At 49.4% G+C, this 19,866-nt stretch overlaps 1 protein-coding gene across 1 annotated transcript in view; it reads left to right on the top strand.

The window, feature by feature from the left end:
- The first annotated feature begins 3,532 nt into the window (after positions 1-3,532).
- The window catches only part of PIP5KL1 (phosphatidylinositol-4-phosphate 5-kinase like 1), a 158,594-nt gene continuing 142,260 nt past the window's right edge, over positions 3,533-19,866 (top strand). The window contains exon 1 of the mRNA XM_063936655.1: positions 3,533-4,349. Coding sequence (XP_063792725.1) covers positions 4,302-4,349 — 48 coding nt within the window. The 5' untranslated portion in view covers positions 3,533-4,301. The remainder of the gene's footprint in view (positions 4,350-19,866) is intronic.

Below are 19,866 nucleotides of genomic sequence, written 5' to 3'. Positions count from 1 at the left end.
CACCCAAATCTAACTCTCTCTGCACACGTTACACCTGCCTCCCATGCAGTGCACATGGTTTTGCCCAACTGCTAAAAAAAAATCCTGCTGCGATCAACTTGGAATTAACCCCTTTGTTAGGTCAGAGACCGATCACTGCTTATATTACAAAACTATAGAAGAAAAGCGGTTCATCGTTCATCATAGTTGTGGATGATCTGTTGCTAGCACGTCAAGAAGAGCACATTACTGATGTAAAACAGCAGCTGAAACAAAGATCCAAGCTAAAGGATTTAGGCGCTGCAAATCATTTGTTAGGCATGATGATTGTACAAAACCTAAAAGTTGGGACTGTTACAATTGATCAACAGACATATATTGAAGCAATGCTTCACAAGTATGGAATGTCTGATGCAAAACCAGTGAGCACTCCTATTAACAAAAGCATAAAGATGGTAAAGGCCATATCACCAACCAGCCAGGAGGTGATTGAAGAAATTAGAGAGGTTCCTTATCAAAATGCTGTTGGTAGCTTAATGTATGCAATTATTGGGTCATGCCCCGACATCATACATGCAGTGAGCCGGGCAAGCCAGTTTGCAATTAACCCTGGGAGACAACACTGGATTGCAGCCCAAAGAATCTTAAGGTACTTAAAAGGTACAAGTTCATTAAAGTTGATGTTTACAAAGTCAAAGGGTACGACTTTGGAAGTCTTCTGTGATGCCGATTTGGAAGCAGATGAGGATAACCGTTGTTCCTATAGAGGATACTTGTTCATTTTGGCAGGCGCAGCGATCAGCTGGGCGAGAAGAAAGCAACCCACTGTTACCCTATCCACCACTAAGGCGGAGTACATGGCACTTACAGAAACTGCAAAAGAAGCTTTATGGATGAAAGAGACTTTATGTGAGCTTAGCCTTCTTTACCACAGTGAGACTATCAACATTGCGTGTGATAACAAGGGAGCAATTGATTTGTCTTCCAGCACTAAGCATTATGGATGGTCCAAACACATTGCCATTACACATCACTTGCTGGGAAGTGTGGGACAGGGGCGGGTTGGGGTGGAAAACCAGCCCAGGAAGTTTATGGAAGCAGCCCTACTAGAGGTGCGGTCTAATGAGGGGGTGGGGTCTGTTGACGGGGGCGGGATCCCTCCTCATAGGGCCTGATTGTATGCAATTGCAGCCATCCTTGCGTATTTTGCAGCTTTTATGTCTGAGACCAGGGGCGGATTTGGAGAGGTATAACATACCGTATAGCCATGGCAGCCATCACTGTGCTGCAGAGATGGAATAACAGAATTAAAAGGGAAAATGCAGTGTACTGAGTCTGGTGTATGGTTCCAAGGACATTCTGGTTTTTGGTCTACAGCTATTGGGATTGACTGTGATATCCAAATAAGTTTTATAGGGCAAAGGGGTAAAACTTTTTGCCTTAAAATATGGTTCGTGTGTCTATTATTCTTTAACCAGATTCACGGTGGACACCTTTGCATATTGCACTAGGCGGCCCTTTACAGATTATCTATCCAAAGGGAACGGGATGTAGTTATGTGACCGGCGGTGAGAAAACCGGCGGTCACAATACCGGCACCTACATTAGCACCGACCTCCCGCCTCCTCACAATCCCTACAGTCGGCATGCTGACTAACAGGGACTATTCCCACTCGTAGGTGTCCACGACACCCATAGAGTGGGAATAGAACCTGTGGCGAGCACAGCTCGCAACCTAGCCTGCAGCGTGGCTCGCCACCGAGCTCGCAAGGTCACGCGATACCAACCCAAAGGGAACTATTGGATCTAACTAATAAGCAGCCACTTAGAAAATCGGGGAGTCACCTGTTTAACAAGGGCATATTTTTATTTATTTATTTTTTTGCTGTTCACATTGTCCTTATAATTATCACTTACAATCACTAATTTGTTAACTTTTATTAGCGCCTTTATCACTATTTCTTCACATATATATATAAAGCCATAGGTATAAAGTAGTGCATTTGTCACTAAGATTGATGGGGCACCTGCATTGGATGTGGTATGCAAGGTCGACCACTATTGGTCGACAGTAACTAGGTCGGCAGGGTCTCTAGGTCGACGTGGTGTAGGTCGACAGGTCAAAAGGTCGACATGATGCTTTTATGGGTTTTTTGGTGTCCTTTTCTCCGTACAGTGACGGGGAACCCCAATTAGTGCACCGTGTCCTGCCTCGCTCTGCTACCGCTGCGCTCGGCACAGCCCTACAATGTGTCGTAATGTGACACTACTATGGTTCATAAACTAGGTCACTGCTGTGGAACAAAAAATGATCTAGGGCACTATCATGGGGCATAAAATTAACTCCTGCTGCGGAGAGGTGTCTCGCTAAAAGTATTGGGACAGAGGCCCCTTCAAAATATTGCTATGTGGCCCACAAAGTTCTGGCTACACCCCTGGCTCCAGAACAAAGTGAGTTTCCCCTAATCATTATTATTATCAAGTCTGATGCAAGGAAATGTTCCTTCCTAGCGGTATGAAGTGGCAGATATCCGGGTTAGCACTGCGGCCTTTGCAGACCTGTCCATGAGTAAGCGTCACATAGTTTATCTGAGTGTTGCAGATGCTGGGTGCCAAACACATGAAGGACGATTCAATGACACTTGCAATGGAGGTTAGCAGGGGGAGTTGCAGGTGTGGATCAAAAACAATTGCTGAGGCAATATATGTTGTGGTAAATGAAAGTGTATAAAAGAGTTGCCTCTGAAGAAGCCAATTTTGCCAGGGAAACACATTAGGCTGCTTAAATCTTGGGATACACCTTGGAAATCTTTGGAACTTTCCTTTTATATGCTTTAACTCACCACAACGGATATATATTAATATAATATAGTGTCCCCTTAATCTTCATTCATTTATTAGTGATAATTACACTATTATATACTTATGTTGTATGTATGTATATATAATATAATATTAGTTTTAGGGTACAGGGAGGTAGGGTTAAGTTTAGGTGCCACCCAGGGGGGAAGGTTAGGGTTAGGCTGCAGGGGGAGGGGAGGGGGGGGGTTACAGGGAGGGTTAGAGCACTTACCAACCTGGAATTTTAGCTGTCGGGATGGCGCTGTCAGTCTCCTGACCACTGGCATCCCAACAGGCGTCATTTCATACCCATCCCGGGGAACACGGCTCACACATACAAATACCGGTGTTACATCTATTGGGTGTATGAGCTCTCAGGTTGCTGTATTATGCTCAGGATACTGATGGTTGTATAGTAGCATACACACGCATGCTATACATATGTTACTGTGACATGAAGACTGAGGAACAGGTAAGAGTTACACATACACGTCATTAACATGCCAGCTCCCTGAGTGCCTCTTTGTTGCAGAGAGAGAATCATGGCAGCAATTTGGACGCTGATTGCTGTAAATAGAGACAGGATTATAACGTCCCCAGGGAAGTGACTCTCAGGCAGCTGCTTGAACATGACTCTTAGCCGGTGGTAGACAGGAGTCCAGCTTTTTCTTTTCCATTACAGTTACTGTTTCCACACGGGAATAGCTTAGTCAGTACACTGCAGACGAGTGTGTGAGGTGCACTGCTTGCTGGTAAAGGGGATATAACCGTAGCCTAGAATGGACCTAGCAAAGTGATCTGTGTGCTGTTTAGGTATAGTGTCTGCACACTGGGGTGTAGGCAGGTTCTGTGCAGTATGGGATGGTGCTAGAGACTTGTTCTCATGCCTGAGCAGCAATCAGATCATATTGGAATAGTCGCAGGGGACACAACAAAGCAAGGTATCACCTGGCAACAAGACCCAGGCAGGTAACTCTGCTATGATATCAGCCTTTCATCTGGGTCTTCCTTTACCTGCAGCCTCACCCTCAACACTTCAATCCTCTGTTAATGTGAATGTTCTACTAGGAGCTTCTGGCTTGGGCAGAACAGGTTTTGTCATTTGGCCTACAGCCGACCTGCTCTCTCGCTGCCTGGCCCACCTCATCAGCTGCATCTGTTACACGTGTCTGACCAGACTGCTCTTCTTCTGCTGTCTTGTCCATGTTTGTCCAACCCTGGTCTTGCTGACAACCACGACTTGTGTGTTACAATACGTATGGCCAATTTAAGCCTTTGTGCATAGGACATCCACATCATGTTATTTGGCCATCTTACGTCTTTGCTCTATTACGTACCCTCAGCATGGCCTAAACTTTCACCTTGGTCACACTGCCCACCTTGTGTGTGTTCGATCTCTAGACACCTCTGAGTTTGTTCTTCAGTCATCAGCTATAGTTCCTCAGTTTTCAGACTGATTATGGTGACACCAACCTCTGCAAATGGAGAAAATTAAGAAGACCAGATCCCAGACAGGAAGCAGAGTCTCCGTAAGTATTGATCACCTCGGTCAATGCCTTGTTTTTTACCGCCGATGGTAAGTCAGCAAATATTCTCTTTGCTATTGCATTAGAGCTGCAAAACCCTTTCTAGGGGAAATCCTTTCTGGGAATATAAGAGTCTTCAGCGTTACAGCCTCTTGCAGTAATTATAGCTTGTACAGTATTTAACTCTTTTATGATGTGATAATGCTGATTTGATTACCTTATAACCTTCACAATAATGGGTAAGAGACACAGTACGCAATTGGCGTATGGGGTACCGTAAGGGTACGCACTTAGCGTAGCATACGCTCGGCCATGATCGAGACGCACATGCGGCACGCTCGCTCACAGCTTTATGCGTGGTGTCGAGCACGCTATAGGCGAGCGACTACCGTAATGCTACGCTACCAGCGTAGCGGACGCTGGAGACCACGAGGAGATCACGAGTGGCGCAGACGCTCACAAGATGACAATCAGTAAACCTTGAATGTAACACACAGAAAGGATACTCTTATACTGTAAATCTTGTACTGAAACACTGTAGCGATATACCGCTGCTTGACCTTGTTAAGACTAAAGCTGTTTGAGCTATCGTAACGCTCCTATTACCCAATGCAATGTAATGAACACACGATACCGTGCTAAGGATCCAACACCTTTACTAACAAGCTTCTAGTTATATCAAAAAGAGAAACAGTTACAAGTCATACACTACAGGCTAACATATAATTCTAACAGGATATCTAGACAGAAATATACGCAATAGTGAACAATCGCAAATACAAATACATAGACTAAGAATGAATGGCTAACATTACACGGGTAACAAAGTGGCAACAGAGAAACATACCATACGGGGAACACTCGCAGGCGCAACCGGAATCCAGTCCTCCAATTATCAGCGATAACTGTTGAAGAGAGAGTACTGGCCGGTCTGGGGACAGTGACCCTTATATACACAACATACAGTGTACTTCAAAGGGCCTTACAACCTTATTGTTCATTGGACACAGGAATGTCTCTCTGCACTATAACAAAAGGTCATAGGTGGATTTGAACAGGTGGGTTGTGACTATTTCAAACAGCTCAGGTGGGTGGGAATCTCGGGATTCCCGCCGCATGGATAATGAACTGCAAATATAAAATATGTCCAGAAACTACTAATGGCCATAACTACACGCAGGAGTGATTAATCTTTACCTAACCAACACCGGATTATTGCTATTAAAATACTCTTCGGTTAGGTACCAGACACCACTGTTCAACCTTAAACAGACCCTTTGTACCACGCAAAGAGGGATTCCCAAGTCCGTGAACAAGTCACATTAAACAAACTTACAGTTATTACTAAAGGGAACATTACCTATAAAACATGCTATTTGGTTCTATCATTAAACGATTGAGTCGCCCGCTAGACGCACACAAAGTCTACCGTAAATGCACATACCACGCGCTCGAGCGCATGGCCGAGGCGCCATGGGCGGCTGCGAGTATCCGCACGCGCGGGAGAGAATGTGCACGTGCAGCAGGCACGCGCATGAGGTGCATATATGGCACCTCATGGCAGAGTGATATTTTTCTGACTTTGACAGATGCTTACTATAGCTCACTGGCATATTAATAATTGTGTGTGTGTGTGTGTGTGTGTGTGTGTGTGTGTGTGTGTGTTACACAGGGGTTTCCCGGGGTCCATTGGGGCCACACCAGACACCCTGCACCTATTTTTTCAATACTTACCCTCCGGAGTCCCACGTCGCAGCAGAAGTGCTGTAGAAATCACTGGGAAAAGGGCACTGTGGCCATTTTCCCGGTGTTTTGTCATGCACAGTAAGAAAATCACATGGAAAATGTCTGCCACGCCATCTTCCCGGAGACCTGCGCATGCACAATAGACTCTGGGACAGTGCTAGAGTCCTCTAGTGATCTTGGTGCCCAGAGTCAAGAGCGCTGCCGGCTAGAGCGAAGGAGGCCCAGAAGGAGACTGCACACGTGCCTCCTCCTCTTTGAAGACACCCCTGCTATAGCTTAAAGTTCTTCTAGCATTTTCTAAAGGTTGCCTAGTGGGTAGCATTTCATTGCAAGTGTTTATTCTATGAAAATAAGGACAACGGTACTCGCCTATAGTTGATACAAGGTTTATAGTAACTTCCACACTCTAGAAAAGTTCTCAGATGCTTATTTATTTTACATAACAGTGCAGATACTCCATACTGTTGAGTTCCATCATGTTTCACGTGTCCCTTTTTGTCTGCTGCCAACCTGCCAGCATCTATTTGGACTGTGGATCCACCTAGGCCAGTGGTTCCCAAACTTTTCTGGATCATGGCGCCCTAGAGTATCAGAATTTTTTCACGGCACCCCTAGGCCAAAAGTTTCTTATTGAGAATTTTAGAAAATAAGTAAATTATATTTATGTGTCATCCTTAGTTTCTTTAATGTGGTGCGGGACAATATTTGCTTCTGTTTGTCCTCATGTTTTATAATTGGCAGCCACAAGCACTGGTTTTGTCTATTACTTTGACCAAAAATAGTTTGAATTGGTCCTGGACCACCAATCCAAGGCACCCCTGCTAGTATCCTAAAGCACCCCAGGGTATCTAGGCACACAGTTTGGGAACTTACTGACCTAGGCAGATAACTGGTTATGGCTTCATAGCCACTTTTGTTATATTTTTAGAGCTCAATTTTGGCTTCTTAATGATTTTACATGCAGTTAACGCAAAATTGGAACAAGCAGGGGCTGATTCAGAGTTGGATGCAGCTGCAGCCGTGTGTGTGCGTCTTTTTGGGCAGTCGCCTCTACATGCCTCCTAATAAATGGGAGAATGAGTGAGAGACTTTGGGGTATATTAACTAAAGTGTGGATTTATAGAAGTGGAGATGTTGCCCTTAGCAACCAGTCAGGTTCTACTTATCATTCATTTAGCACCTTCTAGACGATAATAGCTAGGAGCTGATTGGTTGCTATGGGCAGCATCTCCACTTCTATAAATCCACACTTTAGTAAATATACCTCTTGGTCTAAATATCAAGGGCGTTTAAGAGAACACGTGGTTGTATTGGCAAAGCAAACAATCAATCAGATTCTAGTTGTCATTTATCTTTGTGCGTGAGCCTGAAAAGGGTGTGTGACCCCATGAAAAATGGGGCGTGGTCTCATATCACACCCCAGTTTCTGTAACTCTAAGGGAGGGGGGTGCCCAGCGCTCACCAAGGCTCATTCCAACGCACTGCTTAGCTGCCGTGCACATTACATGCTCCCCTAACCTTCTCACCCAAAAGCAGGATGGTTAGGGGGTATGGCGCCTGCGACTTTATGCTAAATACTAGTAAAGTCCTTCTCTGGTATACATCCCTTCGTCTGAATATGCAAGGACTGTGATTCCCACTTTGTGCTTATTTAGATGCTAACAATCCAGCATGCTGCCTCTTTAGACGCAACATCAAAACTTGCAGCAGCCCCGTGCTAAGTGCATAATCTCCGACAGAGTATAGCCTTCAATGTACATGATTAAATATCTGAGGTTGCAGGTAGTTCTGCGACACACCCACGGCAGTCCCATAACACAATACATCTCCGTGTATCCCAACAGCCTCCTCCCAGTCACCACCCAGGAATGCCCAATATGCTTCTGAGATCACGTGTCTCAGTCGTAACTGCGCCTCTGTACTCCATGCGCTGTGCAACTTAGATGCATGCACAGTTAAAACCATCAACCATTTCTGTGAATACTGGCATTGTGTACGATTCAGAATCAGCCCTCTCTCTTTTGTCTTCTTTCCTGTTCTCATCTCCCTCTGTGCTGTGCAGCGGCCTCTCGCACTGGGCTCTCTTTAGTCTTCTTTCCTGTTCTCATCTCCCTCTGTGCTGTGCAGCGGCCTCTCGCACTGGGCTCTCTCTTTTGTCTTCTTTCCTGTTCTCATCTCCCTCTGTGCTGTGCAGCGGCCTCTCGCACTGGGCTCTCTCTTTTGTCTTCTTTCCTGTTCTCATCTCCCTCTGTGCTGTGCAGCGGCCTCTCGCACTGGGCTCTCTCTTTAGTCTTCCTTCCTGTTCTCATCTCTCTCTGTGCTGTGCAGCGGCCTCTCGCACTGGGCTCTCTCTTTAGTCTTCTTTCCTGTTCTCATCTCTCTCTGTGCTGTGCAGCGGCCTCTCACACTGGGCTCTCTCTTTTGTCTTTTTTCCTGTTCTCATCTTCCTCCGTGCTGTGCAGCGGCCTCTCGCACTGGGCTCTCTCTTTAGTCTTCTTTCCTGTTCTCATCTCTCTCTGTGCTGTGCAGCGGCCTCTCACACTGGGCTCTCTCTTTTGTCTTCTTTCCTGTTCTCATCTTCCTCTGTGCTGTGCAGCGGCCTCTCGCACTGGGCTCTCTTTAGTCTTCCTTCCTGTTCTCATGTCTCTCTGTGCTGTGCAGCGGCCTCTCGCACTGGGCTCTCTCTTAGTCTTCTTTCCTGTTCTCATGTCTCTCGGTGCTGTGCAGCGGCCTCTCGCACTGGGCTCTCTTTAGTCTTCCTTCCTGTTCTCATGTCTCTCTGTGCTGTTCAGCGGCCTCTCGCACTGGGCTCTCTTTAGTCTTCCTTCCTGTTCTCATGTCTCTCTGTGCTGTTCAGCGGCCTCTCGCACTGGGCTCTCTCTTAGTCTTCTTTCCTGTTCTCATGTCTCTCGGTGCTGTGCAGCGGCCTCTCGCACTGGGCTCTCTTTAGTCTTCCTTCCTGTTCTCATGTCTCTCTGTGCTGTTCAGCGGCCTCTCACACTGGGCTCTCTTTAGTCTTCCTTCCTGTTCTCATGTCTCTCTGTGCTGTGCAGCGGCCTCTCAGACTGGGCTCTCTCTTTAGTCTTCTTTCCTGTTCTAATGTCTCTCTGTGCTGTGCAGCGGCCTCTCACACTGGGCTCTCTCTTCAGTCTTCCTTCCTGTTCTCATGTCTCTCTGTGCTGTGCAGCGGCCTCTCGCACTGGGCTCTCTCTTTAGTCTTCTTTCCTATTCTCATCTCTCTCTGTGCTGTGCAGCGGCCTCTCGCACTGGGCTCTCTCTTTAGTCTTCTTTCCTGTTCTCATGTCTCTCTGTGCTGTTCAGCGGCCTCTCGCACTGGGCTCTCTCTTTAGCCTTCCTTCCTGTTCTAATGTCTCTCTGTGTTGTGCAGCGGCCTCTCGCACTGGGCTCTCTCTTTAGTCTTCTTTCCTGTTCTCATGTCTCTCTGTGTTGTGCAGCGGCCTCTCGCACTGGGCTCTCTCTTTAGTCTTCTTTCCTGTTCTCATGTCTCTCTGTGCTGTGCAGCGGCCTCTCGCACTGGGCTCTCTCTTTAGTCTTCTTTCCTGTTCTCATGTCTCTCTGTGCTGTGCAGCGGCCTCTCGCACTGGGCTCTCTCTTTAGTCTTCTTTCCTATTCTCATGTATCTCTGTGCTGTGCAGCGGCCTCTCGCACTGGGCTCTCTCTTTAGTCTTCTTTCCTATTATTATCTCTCTCTGTGCTGTGCAGCGGCCTCTCGCACTGGGCTCTCTCTTTAGCCTTCCTTCCTGTTCTAATGTCTCTCTGTGTTGTGCAGCGGCCTCTCGCACTGGGCTCTCTCTTTAGCCTTCTTTCCTGTTCTCATCTCTCTCTGTGTTGTGCAGCGGCCTCTCACACTGGGCTCTCTCTTTAGTCTTCTTTCCTGTTCTCATGTCTCTCTGTGCTGTGCAGCGGCCTCTTGCACTGGGCTCTCTCTTTTGTCTTCTTTCCTGTTCTCATCTCTCTCTGTGCTGTGCAGCGGCCTCTCGCACTGGGCTCTCTCTTTTGTCTTCTTTCCTATTCTTATCTCTCTCTGTGCTGTGCAGCGGCCTCTCGCACTGGGCTCTCTCATAGGGGTACATTTACTAAGCAGTGATAAGAGCGGAGAAGTGAGCCAGTGGAGAAATTTCCCCATCAACCAACCAGCAGCTCTGTATCATTTTATAGTATGCAAATTGTAGATGTTACTTCAGTGCTGATTGGTTGCCATGGGCAACTTCTCCACTGGCTCACTTCTCCACTCTTATTACTGCTTAGTAAATGTACCCCTTAGTCTTCTTTCCTGTTCTCATGTCTCTCTGTGCTGTGCAGCGGCCTCTCGCACTGGGCTCTCTCTTAGTCCTCTTTCCTGTTCTCATGTCTCTCTGTGTTGTGCAGCGGCCTCTCGCACTGGGCTCTCTCTTTAGTCTTCTTTCCTGTTCTCATCTCTCTCGGTGTTGTGCAGCGGCCTCTCGCACTGGGCTCTCTCTTTAGTCTTCTTTCCTGTTCTCATGTCTCTCTGTGCTGGGCAGCGGCCTCTCGCACTGGTCTCTCTCTTTAGTCTTCTTTCCTGTTCTCATCTCTCTCTGTGCTGTGCAGCAGCCTCTCGCACTGGGCTCTCTTAGTCTTCTTTCCTGTTCTCATCTCTCTCTGTGCTGTGCAGCGGCCTCTCGCACTGGGCTCTCTCTTAGTCCTCTTTCCTGTTCTCATGTCTCTCGGTGTTGTGCAGCGGCCTCTCGCACTGGGCTCTCTTAGTCTTCTTTCCTGTTCTCATCTCCCTCTGTGCTGTGCAGCGGCCTCTCGCACTGGGCTCTCTCTTTAGTCTTCTTTCCTGTTCTCATCTCTCCCTGTGCTGTGCAGTGGCCTCACGCACTGGGCTCTCTCTTTAGTCTTCTTTCCTGTTCTCATCTCTCCCTGTGCTGTGCAGTGGCCTCTCGCACTGGGCTCTCTCTTTAGTCTTCTTTCCTGTTCTCATGTCTCTCTGTGCTGTGCAGCGGCCTCTCGCACTGGGCTCTCTCTTTAGTCTTCTTTCCTATTCTCATCTCTCCCTGTGCTGTTCAGCGGCCTCTCGCACTGGGCTCTCTCTTTAGTCCTCTTTCCTGTTCTCATCTCTCCCTGTGCTGTTCAGCGGCCTCTCGCACTGGGCTCTCTCTTTAGTCCTCTTTCCTGTTCTCATCTCTCCCTGTGCTGTTCAGCGGCCTCTCGCACTGGGCTCTCTCTTTAGTCTTCTTTCCTGTTCTCATCTCCCTCTGTGCTGTGCAGCGGCCTCTCGCACTGGGCTCTCTCTTGAGTCTTCTTTCCTGTTCTCATCTCTCTCTGTGCTGTTCAGCGGCCTCTCGCACTGGTCTCTCTCTTTAGTCTTCTTTCCTGTTCTCATCTCTCTCTGTGCTGTGCAGCAGCCTCTCGCACTGGGCTCTCTTAGTCTTCTTTCCTGTTCTCATCTCTCTCTGTGCTGTGCAGCGGCCTCTCGCACTGGGCTCTCTCTTAGTCCTCTTTCCTGTTCTCATCTCCCTCTGTGCTGTGCAGCGGCCTCTCACACTGGGCTCTCTCTTTAGTCTTCTTTCCTGTTCTCATCTCTCCCTGTGCTGTTCAGCGGCCTCTCGCACTGGTCTCTCTCTTTAGTCTTCTTTCCTGTTCTCATCTCTCTCTGTGCTGTGCAGCAGCCTCTCGCACTGGGCTCTCTTAGTCTTCTTTCCTGTTCTCATCTCTCTCTGTGCTGTGCAGCGGCCTCTCACACTGGGCTCTCTCTTTAGTCTTCTTTCCTGTTCTCATCTCTCCCTGTGCTGTTCAGCGGCCTCTCGCACTGGTCTCTCTCTTTAGTCTTCTTTCCTGTTCTCATCTCTCCCTGTGCTGTTCAGCGGCCTCTCGCACTGGTCTCTCTCTTTAGTCTTCTTTCCTGTTCTCATCTCCCTCTGTGCTGTGCAGCGGCCTCTCACACTGGGCTCTCTCTTTAGTCTTCTTTCCTGTTCTCATCTCTCCCTGTGCTGTTCAGCGGCCTCTCGCACTGGTCTCTCTCTTTAGTCTTCTTTCCTGTTCTCATCTCTCTCTGTGCTGTGCAGCAGCCTCTCGCACTGGGCTCTCTTAGTCTTCTTTCCTGTTCTCATCTCTCTCTGTGCTGTGCAGCGGCCTCTCGCACTGGGCTCTCTCTTAGTCCTCTTTCCTGTTCTCATGTCTCTCGGTGTTGTGCAGCGGCCTCTCGCACTGGGCTCTCTTAGTCTTCTTTCCTGTTCTCATCTCTCTCTGTGCTGTGCAGCGGCCTCTCGCACTGGGCTCTCTCTTAGTCCTCTTTCCTGTTCTCATGTCTCTCTGTGTTGTGCAGCGGCCTCTCACACTGGGCTCTCTCTTTAGTCTTCTTTCCTGTTCTCATCTCTCCCTGTGCTGTGCAGCGGCCTCTCGCACTGGGCTCTCTTTAGCCTTCCTTCTTTCCTGTTCTCATGTCTCTCTGTGCTGTGCAGCGGGCTCTCGCACTGGGCTCTCTCTTTAGTCTTCTTTCCTGTTCTCATCTCTCCCTGTGCTGTGCAGTGGCCTCTCGCACTGGGCTCTCTCTTTAGTCTTCTTTCCTGTTCTCATGTCTCTCTGTGCTGTGCAGCGGCCTCTCGCACTGGGCTCTCTCTTTAGTCTTCTTTCCTATTCTCATCTCTCCCTGTGCTGTTCAGCGGCCTCTCGCACTGGGCTCTCTCTTTAGTCCTCTTTCCTGTTCTCATCTCTCCCTGTGCTGTTCAGCGGCCTCTCGCACTGGGCTCTCTCTTTAGTCCTCTTTCCTGTTCTCATCTCTCCCTGTGCTGTTCAGCGGCCTCTCGCACTGGGCTCTCTCTTTAGTCTTCTTTCCTGTTCTCATCTCCCACTGTGCTGTGCAGCGGCCTCTCGCACTGGGCTCTCTCTTTAGTCCTCTTTCCTGTTCTCATCTCTCCCTGTGCTGTTCAGCGGCCTCTCGCACTGGGCTCTCTCTTTAGTCTTCTTTCCTGTTCTCATCTCTCTCTGTGCTGTGCAGCAGCCTCTCGCACTGGGCTCTCTTAGTCTTCTTTCCTGTTCTCATCTCTCTCTGTGCTGTGCAGCGGCCTCTCGCACTGGGCTCTCTCTTAGTCCTCTTTCCTGTTCTCATGTCTCTCTGTGTTGTGCAGCGGCCTCTCACACTGGGCTCTCTCTTTAGTCTTCTTTCCTGTTCTCATCTCTCCCTGTGCTGTGCAGCGGCCTCTCGCACTGGGCTCTCTTTAGCCTTCCTTCTTTCCTGTTCTCATGTCTCTCTGTGTTGTGCAGCGGCCTCTCGCACTGGGCTCTCTCTTTAGTCTTCTTTCCTGTTCTCATGTCTCTCTGTGCTGTGCAGCGGCCTCTCACACTGGGCTCTCTCTTTAGTCTTCTTTCCTGTTCTCATGTCTCTCTGTGCTGTTCAGCGGCCTCTCGCACTGGGCTCTCTCTTTAGTCTTCTTTCCTGTTCTCATGTCTCTCTGTGCTGTTCAGCGGCCTCTCGCACTGGGCTCTCTCTTAGTCTTCTTTCCTGTTCTCATCTCTCTCGGTGTTGTGCAACAGCCTCTCGCACTGGGCTCTCTTAGTCTTCTTTCCTGTTCTCATCTCTCTCTGTGCTGTGCAGCGGCCTCTCGCACTGGGCTCTCTCTTAGTCCTCTTTCTTGTTCTCATGTCTCTCTGTGTTGTGCAGCGGCCTCTCGCACTGGGCTCTCTCTTAGTCCTCTTTCCTGTTCTCATGTCTCTCTGTGTTGTGCAGCGGCCTCTCGCACTGGGCTCTCTCTTAGTCCTCTTTCCTGTTCTCATGTCTCTCTGTGTTGTGCAGCGTCCTCTCGCACTGGGCTCTCTCTTTAGTCTTCTTTCCTGTTCTCATCTCTCCCTGTGCTGTGCAGCGGCCTCTCGCACTGGGCTCTCTTTAGCCTTCCTTCTTTCCTGTTCTCATGTCTCTCTGTGTTGTGCAGCGGCCTCTCGCACTGGGCTCTCTCTTAGTCTTCTTTCCTATTCTTATCTCTCTCTGTGCTGTGCAGCGGCCTCTCGCACTGGGCTCTCTCTTTAGTCTTCTTTCCTGTTCTCATGTCTCTCTGTGCTGTTCAGCGGCCTCTCACACTGGGCTCTCTCTTTAGTCTTCTTTCCTGTTCTCATGTCTCTCGGTGTTGTGCAGCGGCCTCTCACACTGGGCACTCTCTTTAGCCTTCTTTCCTGTTCTCATGTCTCTCTCTGCTGTGAAGCGGCCTCTCGCACTGGGCTCTCTTTAGTCTTCCTTCCTGTTCTCATCTCCCTCTGTGCTGTGCAGCGGCCTCTCGCACTGGGCTCTCTCTTAGTCCTCTTTCCTGTTCTCATGTCTCTCTGTGTTGTGCAGCGGCCTCTCACACTGGGCTCTCTCTTTAGTCTTCTTTCCTGTTCTCATCTCTCCCTGTGCTGTGCAGCGGCCTCTCGCACTGGGCTCTCTTTAGCCTTCCTTCTTTCCTGTTCTCATGTCTCTCTGTGCTGTGCAGCGGCCTCTCGCACTGGGCTCTCTCTTTAGTCTTCTTTCCTGTTCTCATCTCTCCCTGTGCTGTGCAGTGGCCTCTCGCACTGGGCTCTCTCTTTAGTCTTCTTTCCTGTTCTCATGTCTCTCTGTGCTGTGCAGCGGCCTCTCGCACTGGGCTCTCTCTTTAGTCTTCTTTCCTATTCTCATCTCTCCCTGTGCTGTTCAGCGGCCTCTCGCACTGGGCTCTCTCTTTAGTCCTCTTTCCTGTTCTCATCTCTCCCTGTGCTATTCAGCGGCCTCTCGCACTGGGCTCTCTCTTTAGTCCTCTTTCCTGTTCTCATCTCTCCCTGTGCTGTTCAGCGGCCTCTCGCACTGGGCTCTCTCTTTAGTCTTCTTTCCTGTTCTCATCTCCCTCTGTGCTGTGCAGCGGCCTCTCGCACTGGGCTCTCTCTTTAGTCCTCTTTCCTGTTCTCATCTCTCCCTGTGCTGTTCAGCGGCCTCTCGCACTGGGCTCTCTCTTTAGTCTTCTTTCCTGTTCTCATCTCTCTCTGTGCTGTGCAGCAGCCTCTCGCACTGGGCTCTCTTAGTCTTCTTTCCTGTTCTCATCTCTCTCTGTGCTGTGCAGCGGCCTCTCGCACTGGGCTCTCTCTTAGTCCTCTTTCCTGTTCTCATGTCTCTCTGTGTTGTGCAGCGGCCTCTCACACTGGGCTCTCTCTTTAGTCTTCTTTCCTGTTCTCATCTCTCCCTGTGCTGTGCAGCGGCCTCTCGCACTGGGCTCTCTTTAGCCTTCCTTCTTTCCTGTTCTCATGTCTCTCTGTGTTGTGCAGCGGCCTCTCGCACTGGGCTCTCTCTTTAGTCTTCTTTCCTGTTCTCATGTCTCTCTGTGCTGTGCAGCGGCCTCTCACACTGGGCTCTCTCTTTAGTCTTCTTTCCTGTTCTCATGTCTCTCTGTGCTGTTCAGCGGCCTCTCGCACTGGGCTCTCTCTTTAGTCTTCTTTCCTGTTCTCATGTCTCTCTGTGCTGTTCAGCGGCCTCTCGCACTGGGCTCTCTCTTAGTCTTCTTTCCTGTTCTCATCTCTCTCGGTGTTGTGCAACAGCCTCTCGCACTGGGCTCTCTTAGTCTTCTTTCCTGTTCTCATCTCTCTCTGTGCTGTGCAGCGGCCTCTCGCACTGGGCTCTCTCTTAGTCCTCTTTCTTGTTCTCATGTCTCTCTGTGTTGTGCAGCGGCCTCTCGCACTGGGCTCTCTCTTAGTCCTCTTTCCTGTTCTCATGTCTCTCTGTGTTGTGCAGCGGCCTCTCGCACTGGGCTCTCTCTTAGTCCTCTTTCCTGTTCTCATGTCTCTCTGTGTTGTGCAGCGTCCTCTCGCACTGGGCTCTCTCTTTAGTCTTCTTTCCTGTTCTCATCTCTCCCTGTGCTGTGCAGCGGCCTCTCGCACTGGGCTCTCTTTAGCCTTCCTTCTTTCCTGTTCTCATGTCTCTGTGTTGTGCAGCGGCCTCTCGCACTGGGCTCTCTCTTAGTCTTCTTTCCTATTCTTATCTCTCTCTGTGCTGTGCAGCGGCCTCTCGCACTGGGCTCTCTCTTTAGTCTTCTTTCCTGTTCTCATGTCTCTCTGTGCTGTTCAGCGGCCTCTCACACTGGGCTCTCTCTTTAGTCTTCTTTCCTGTTCTCATGTCTCTCGGTGTTGTGCAGCGGCCTCTCACACTGGGCACTCTCTTTAGCCTTCTTTCCTGTTCTCATGTCTCTCTCTGCTGTGAAGCGGCCTCTCACACTGGGCTCTCTCTTTAGTCTTCTTTCCTGTTCTCATGTCTCTCTGTGCTGTTCAGCGGCCTCTCGCACTGGGCTCTCTCTTTAGTCTTCTTTCCTGTTCTCATGTCTCTCTGTGCTGTGCAGCGGCCTCTCGCACTGGGCTCTCTCTTTTGTCTTCTTTCCTATTCTTATCTCTCTCTGTGCTGTGCAGCGGCCTCTCGCACTGGGCTCTCTCTTAAGTCTTCTTTCCTGTTCTCATGTCTCTCTGTGCTGTTCAGCGGCCTCTCACACTGGGCTCTCTCTTTAGTCTTCTTTCCTGTTCTCATGTCTCTCGGTGTTGTGCAGCGGCCTCTCACACTGGGCACTCTCTTTAGCCTTCTTTCCTGTTCTCATCTCTCTCTGTGCTGTGCAGCGGCCTCTCACACTGGGCTCTCTCTTTAGTCTTCTTTCCTGTTCTCATGTCTCTCTTTGCTGTTCAGCGGCCTCTCACACTGGGCTCTCTCTTTAGTCTTCTTTCCTGTTCTCATCTCTCCCTGTGTTGTGCAGCGGCCTCTCGCACTGGGCTCTCTCTTTAGTCTTCTTTCCTGTTCTCATCTCTCTCTGTGTTGTGCAGCGGTCTCTCGCACTGGGCTCTCTCTTTAGTCTTCTTTCCTGTTCTCATGTCTCTCTTTGCTGTTCAGCGGCCTCTCGCACTGGGCTCTCTCTTTAGTCTTCTTTCCTGTTCTCATCTCTCCCTGTGTTGTGCAGCGGCCTCTCGCACTGGGCTCTCTCTTTAGTCTTCTTTCCTGTTCTCATCTCTCTCTGTGTTGTGCAGCGGTCTCTCGCACTGGGCTCTCTCTTTAGTCTTCTTTCCTGTTCTCATCTCTCTCTGTGCTGTGCAGCGGCCTCTCGCACTGGGCTCTCTTTAGTCTTCCTTCCTGTTCTCATGTCTCTCTGTGCTGTGCAGCGGCCTCTCGCACTGGGCTCTCTTTAGTCTTCCTTCCTGTTCTCATCTCCCTCTGTGCTGTGCAGCGGCCTCTCGCACTGGGCTCTCTCTTTTGTCTTCTTTCCTATTCTTATCTCTCTCTGTGCTGTGCAGTGGCCTCTCGCACTGGGCTCTCTCTTTAGTCTTCCTTACTGTTATCATCTCTCCCTGTGCTGTGCAGTGGCCTCTCGCACTTGGCTCTCTCTTTAGTCTTCTTTCCTGTTCTCATCTCTCTCGGTGTTGTGCAGGGGCCTCTCGCACTGGGATCTCTCTTTAGTCTTCCTTCCTGTTCTCATGTCTCTCTGTGCTGTGCAGCAGCCTCTCACACTGGGCTCTCTCTTTAGTCTTCCTTCCTGTTCTCATCTCTCTCTGTGCTGTGCAGCGGCCTCTCGCACTGGGCTCTCTTTAGTCTTCCTTCCTGTTCTCATGTCTCTCTGTGCTGTGCAGCGGCCTCTCGCACTGGGCTCTCTCTTTAGTCTTCCTTCCTGTTATCATCTCTCCCTGTGCTGTGCAGTGGCCTCTCGCACTTGGCTCTCTCTTTAGTCTTCTTTCCTGTTCTCATCTCTCTCGGTGTTGTGCAGCGGCCTCTCGCACTGGGCTCTCTCTTTAGTCTTCTTTCCTGTTCTCATCTCCCTCTGTGTTGTGCAGCGGCCTCTCGCACTGGGCTCTTTCTTTAGTCTTCTTTCCTGTTCTCATCTCTCTCTGTGCTGTGCAGCGGCCTCTCGCACTGGGCTCTCTCTTTAGTCTTCTTTCCTGTTCTCATGTCTCTCTGTGCTGTGCAGCGGCCTCTCACACTGGGCTCTCTCTTTAGTCTTCTTTCCTGTTCTCATCTCTCCCTGTGCTGTGCAGCGGCCTCTCACACTGGGCTCTCTCTTTAGTCTTCTTTCCTGTTCTCATCTCTCCCTGTGCTGTGCAGCGGCCTCTCGCACTGGGCTTTTTCTTTTTCTATGATTTTCTATGATATTATGCTACATTTCTCCTAATTTGTACTGCGGATGTGCATCTTACTGTCAGAAGGTCACTTTTTGTTTCACACGCACAATTTCTCCAATAGACCCAGTCATTGGTAAAATGGTGTCTGGAGTTCACAGACAGAGATCTCTATAATTGGGACCATGTAATTGGGTATGAGCAGGGGAAGAGCCTCCCTCTTGCTTCACTTAATTACTGATTTACTGTTAATATGTGGCAGAGTTGCAGTCTGTGGGCCGATTCAGGTTGAATTGCAAAAATGACTAAAAGGATGCGGGCGCATGCGCAGGACCTGCAGAAAATGTAAACGCCTCTGCTTGTCAATTAGGCAGAGGCGTTCACAGGGGGGGGGGGGGGGGGGGGCGAGGCTCCACTTCCTAAGTGGAGATGGAGCATTGCAGGGGCAGGGGAAGGGAAACGGGGTCGGTGTCATCCAAACGGGGGGCCTGGGCGTTATCGCGACAGCTACATGATTTCAAATGCAGATGCCACCATCAGAAAGATGGGGGTGGGCCTCTTGCGGCGCCGGCAGGGGGCAACCCTACTTTCTGCGATCAGGCAGAATCTGCGGTGCGATCGCAATCCCTGCTTGGTCGGTAGGGGGTAGCGGCGGTCACATGCTGGAGGGCCTTGCCCTGCAATGGGCGACACCCAGCATGCAATCACAAGTTTGCAATCCTTACTGAATTAAGCCCTATATCCAGCAATAGGAGACCATTGCTGTGGCCCTACAAACTATTCACCATTCCACCAATGACTGCAACCTAGTACCTACAGAAACATATTATCAGGGATTACGTATTTATCATCCAATCAGCTCAGTGCATTTCTCCGAATCTGTCAGTCACCCTGTATCTGCTCATAGAGATGCCCCACCCCCATTTCTACCATGGTACCCTGCTGCAAAGTAGTGGAAGAGAGCATGGTGCCATACAATATGAAATATTTATATTTAGGAACGGCGTGTCCAAACTCAAATCTAAATTGCTCTGTAAGAATAAAGCTGTCCAGCGTTTGTGGGCTACATGCAAAAGCAGCCAGTATGTATTCTGCAAACCCAGGCCCTGATTCAGAGATGATGCATTTGCACAGAAGCTGCTGTGCAAAAGCAACCTCTTTCTCTGACATAGGGTTGGCCATCAATATGCTGGAACAGATAGTTTTGCCATCGATGGCATGAGGTTCATGATTTGCCAAAATCGATGGCTTCCTGCTGATGGGGTTTTATAATATAATTTCTCACTACACTGAGTCAGTGGCAGTGCTTCTATGCACATGTGCCAACTAATGCCCTTATTTATCAATGAGTGATAAATTTCACTGTGAGTGATAAATTGCATCAGCCAATCCACTCCTAACGGTCATTTTTCAAAACCAGCCTGTTAGGAGCTGATTGGCTAGTGCAATTTATCACTCACAGTGAAATTTATCACTCATTGATAAATAAGGGCATAAATGTCTCTTTTATTTAGGCGCACATGCATATCAGCGATGGTTTGAGTGACCCATTAATAGGTTTCCTCCAATGGTAGCCGCTACTCTGACAAGACAAATCACACAGCTGTATCACTCCACTCCGCTAACAGACCACACACACAGCACAGGAAAGGAGCTTAGCCACGCCCATGGCCATCTATCTATGCGCTACCCTTTTCCAGTGATTGGCCCA

The sequence above is a fragment of the Pseudophryne corroboree genome, chromosome 8 (assembly GCF_028390025.1).
Source record: "Pseudophryne corroboree isolate aPseCor3 chromosome 8, aPseCor3.hap2, whole genome shotgun sequence".
Taxonomy (NCBI): domain Eukaryota; kingdom Metazoa; phylum Chordata; class Amphibia; order Anura; family Myobatrachidae; genus Pseudophryne; species Pseudophryne corroboree.
This window is presented reverse-complemented; position numbering and strand designations above follow the sequence as displayed.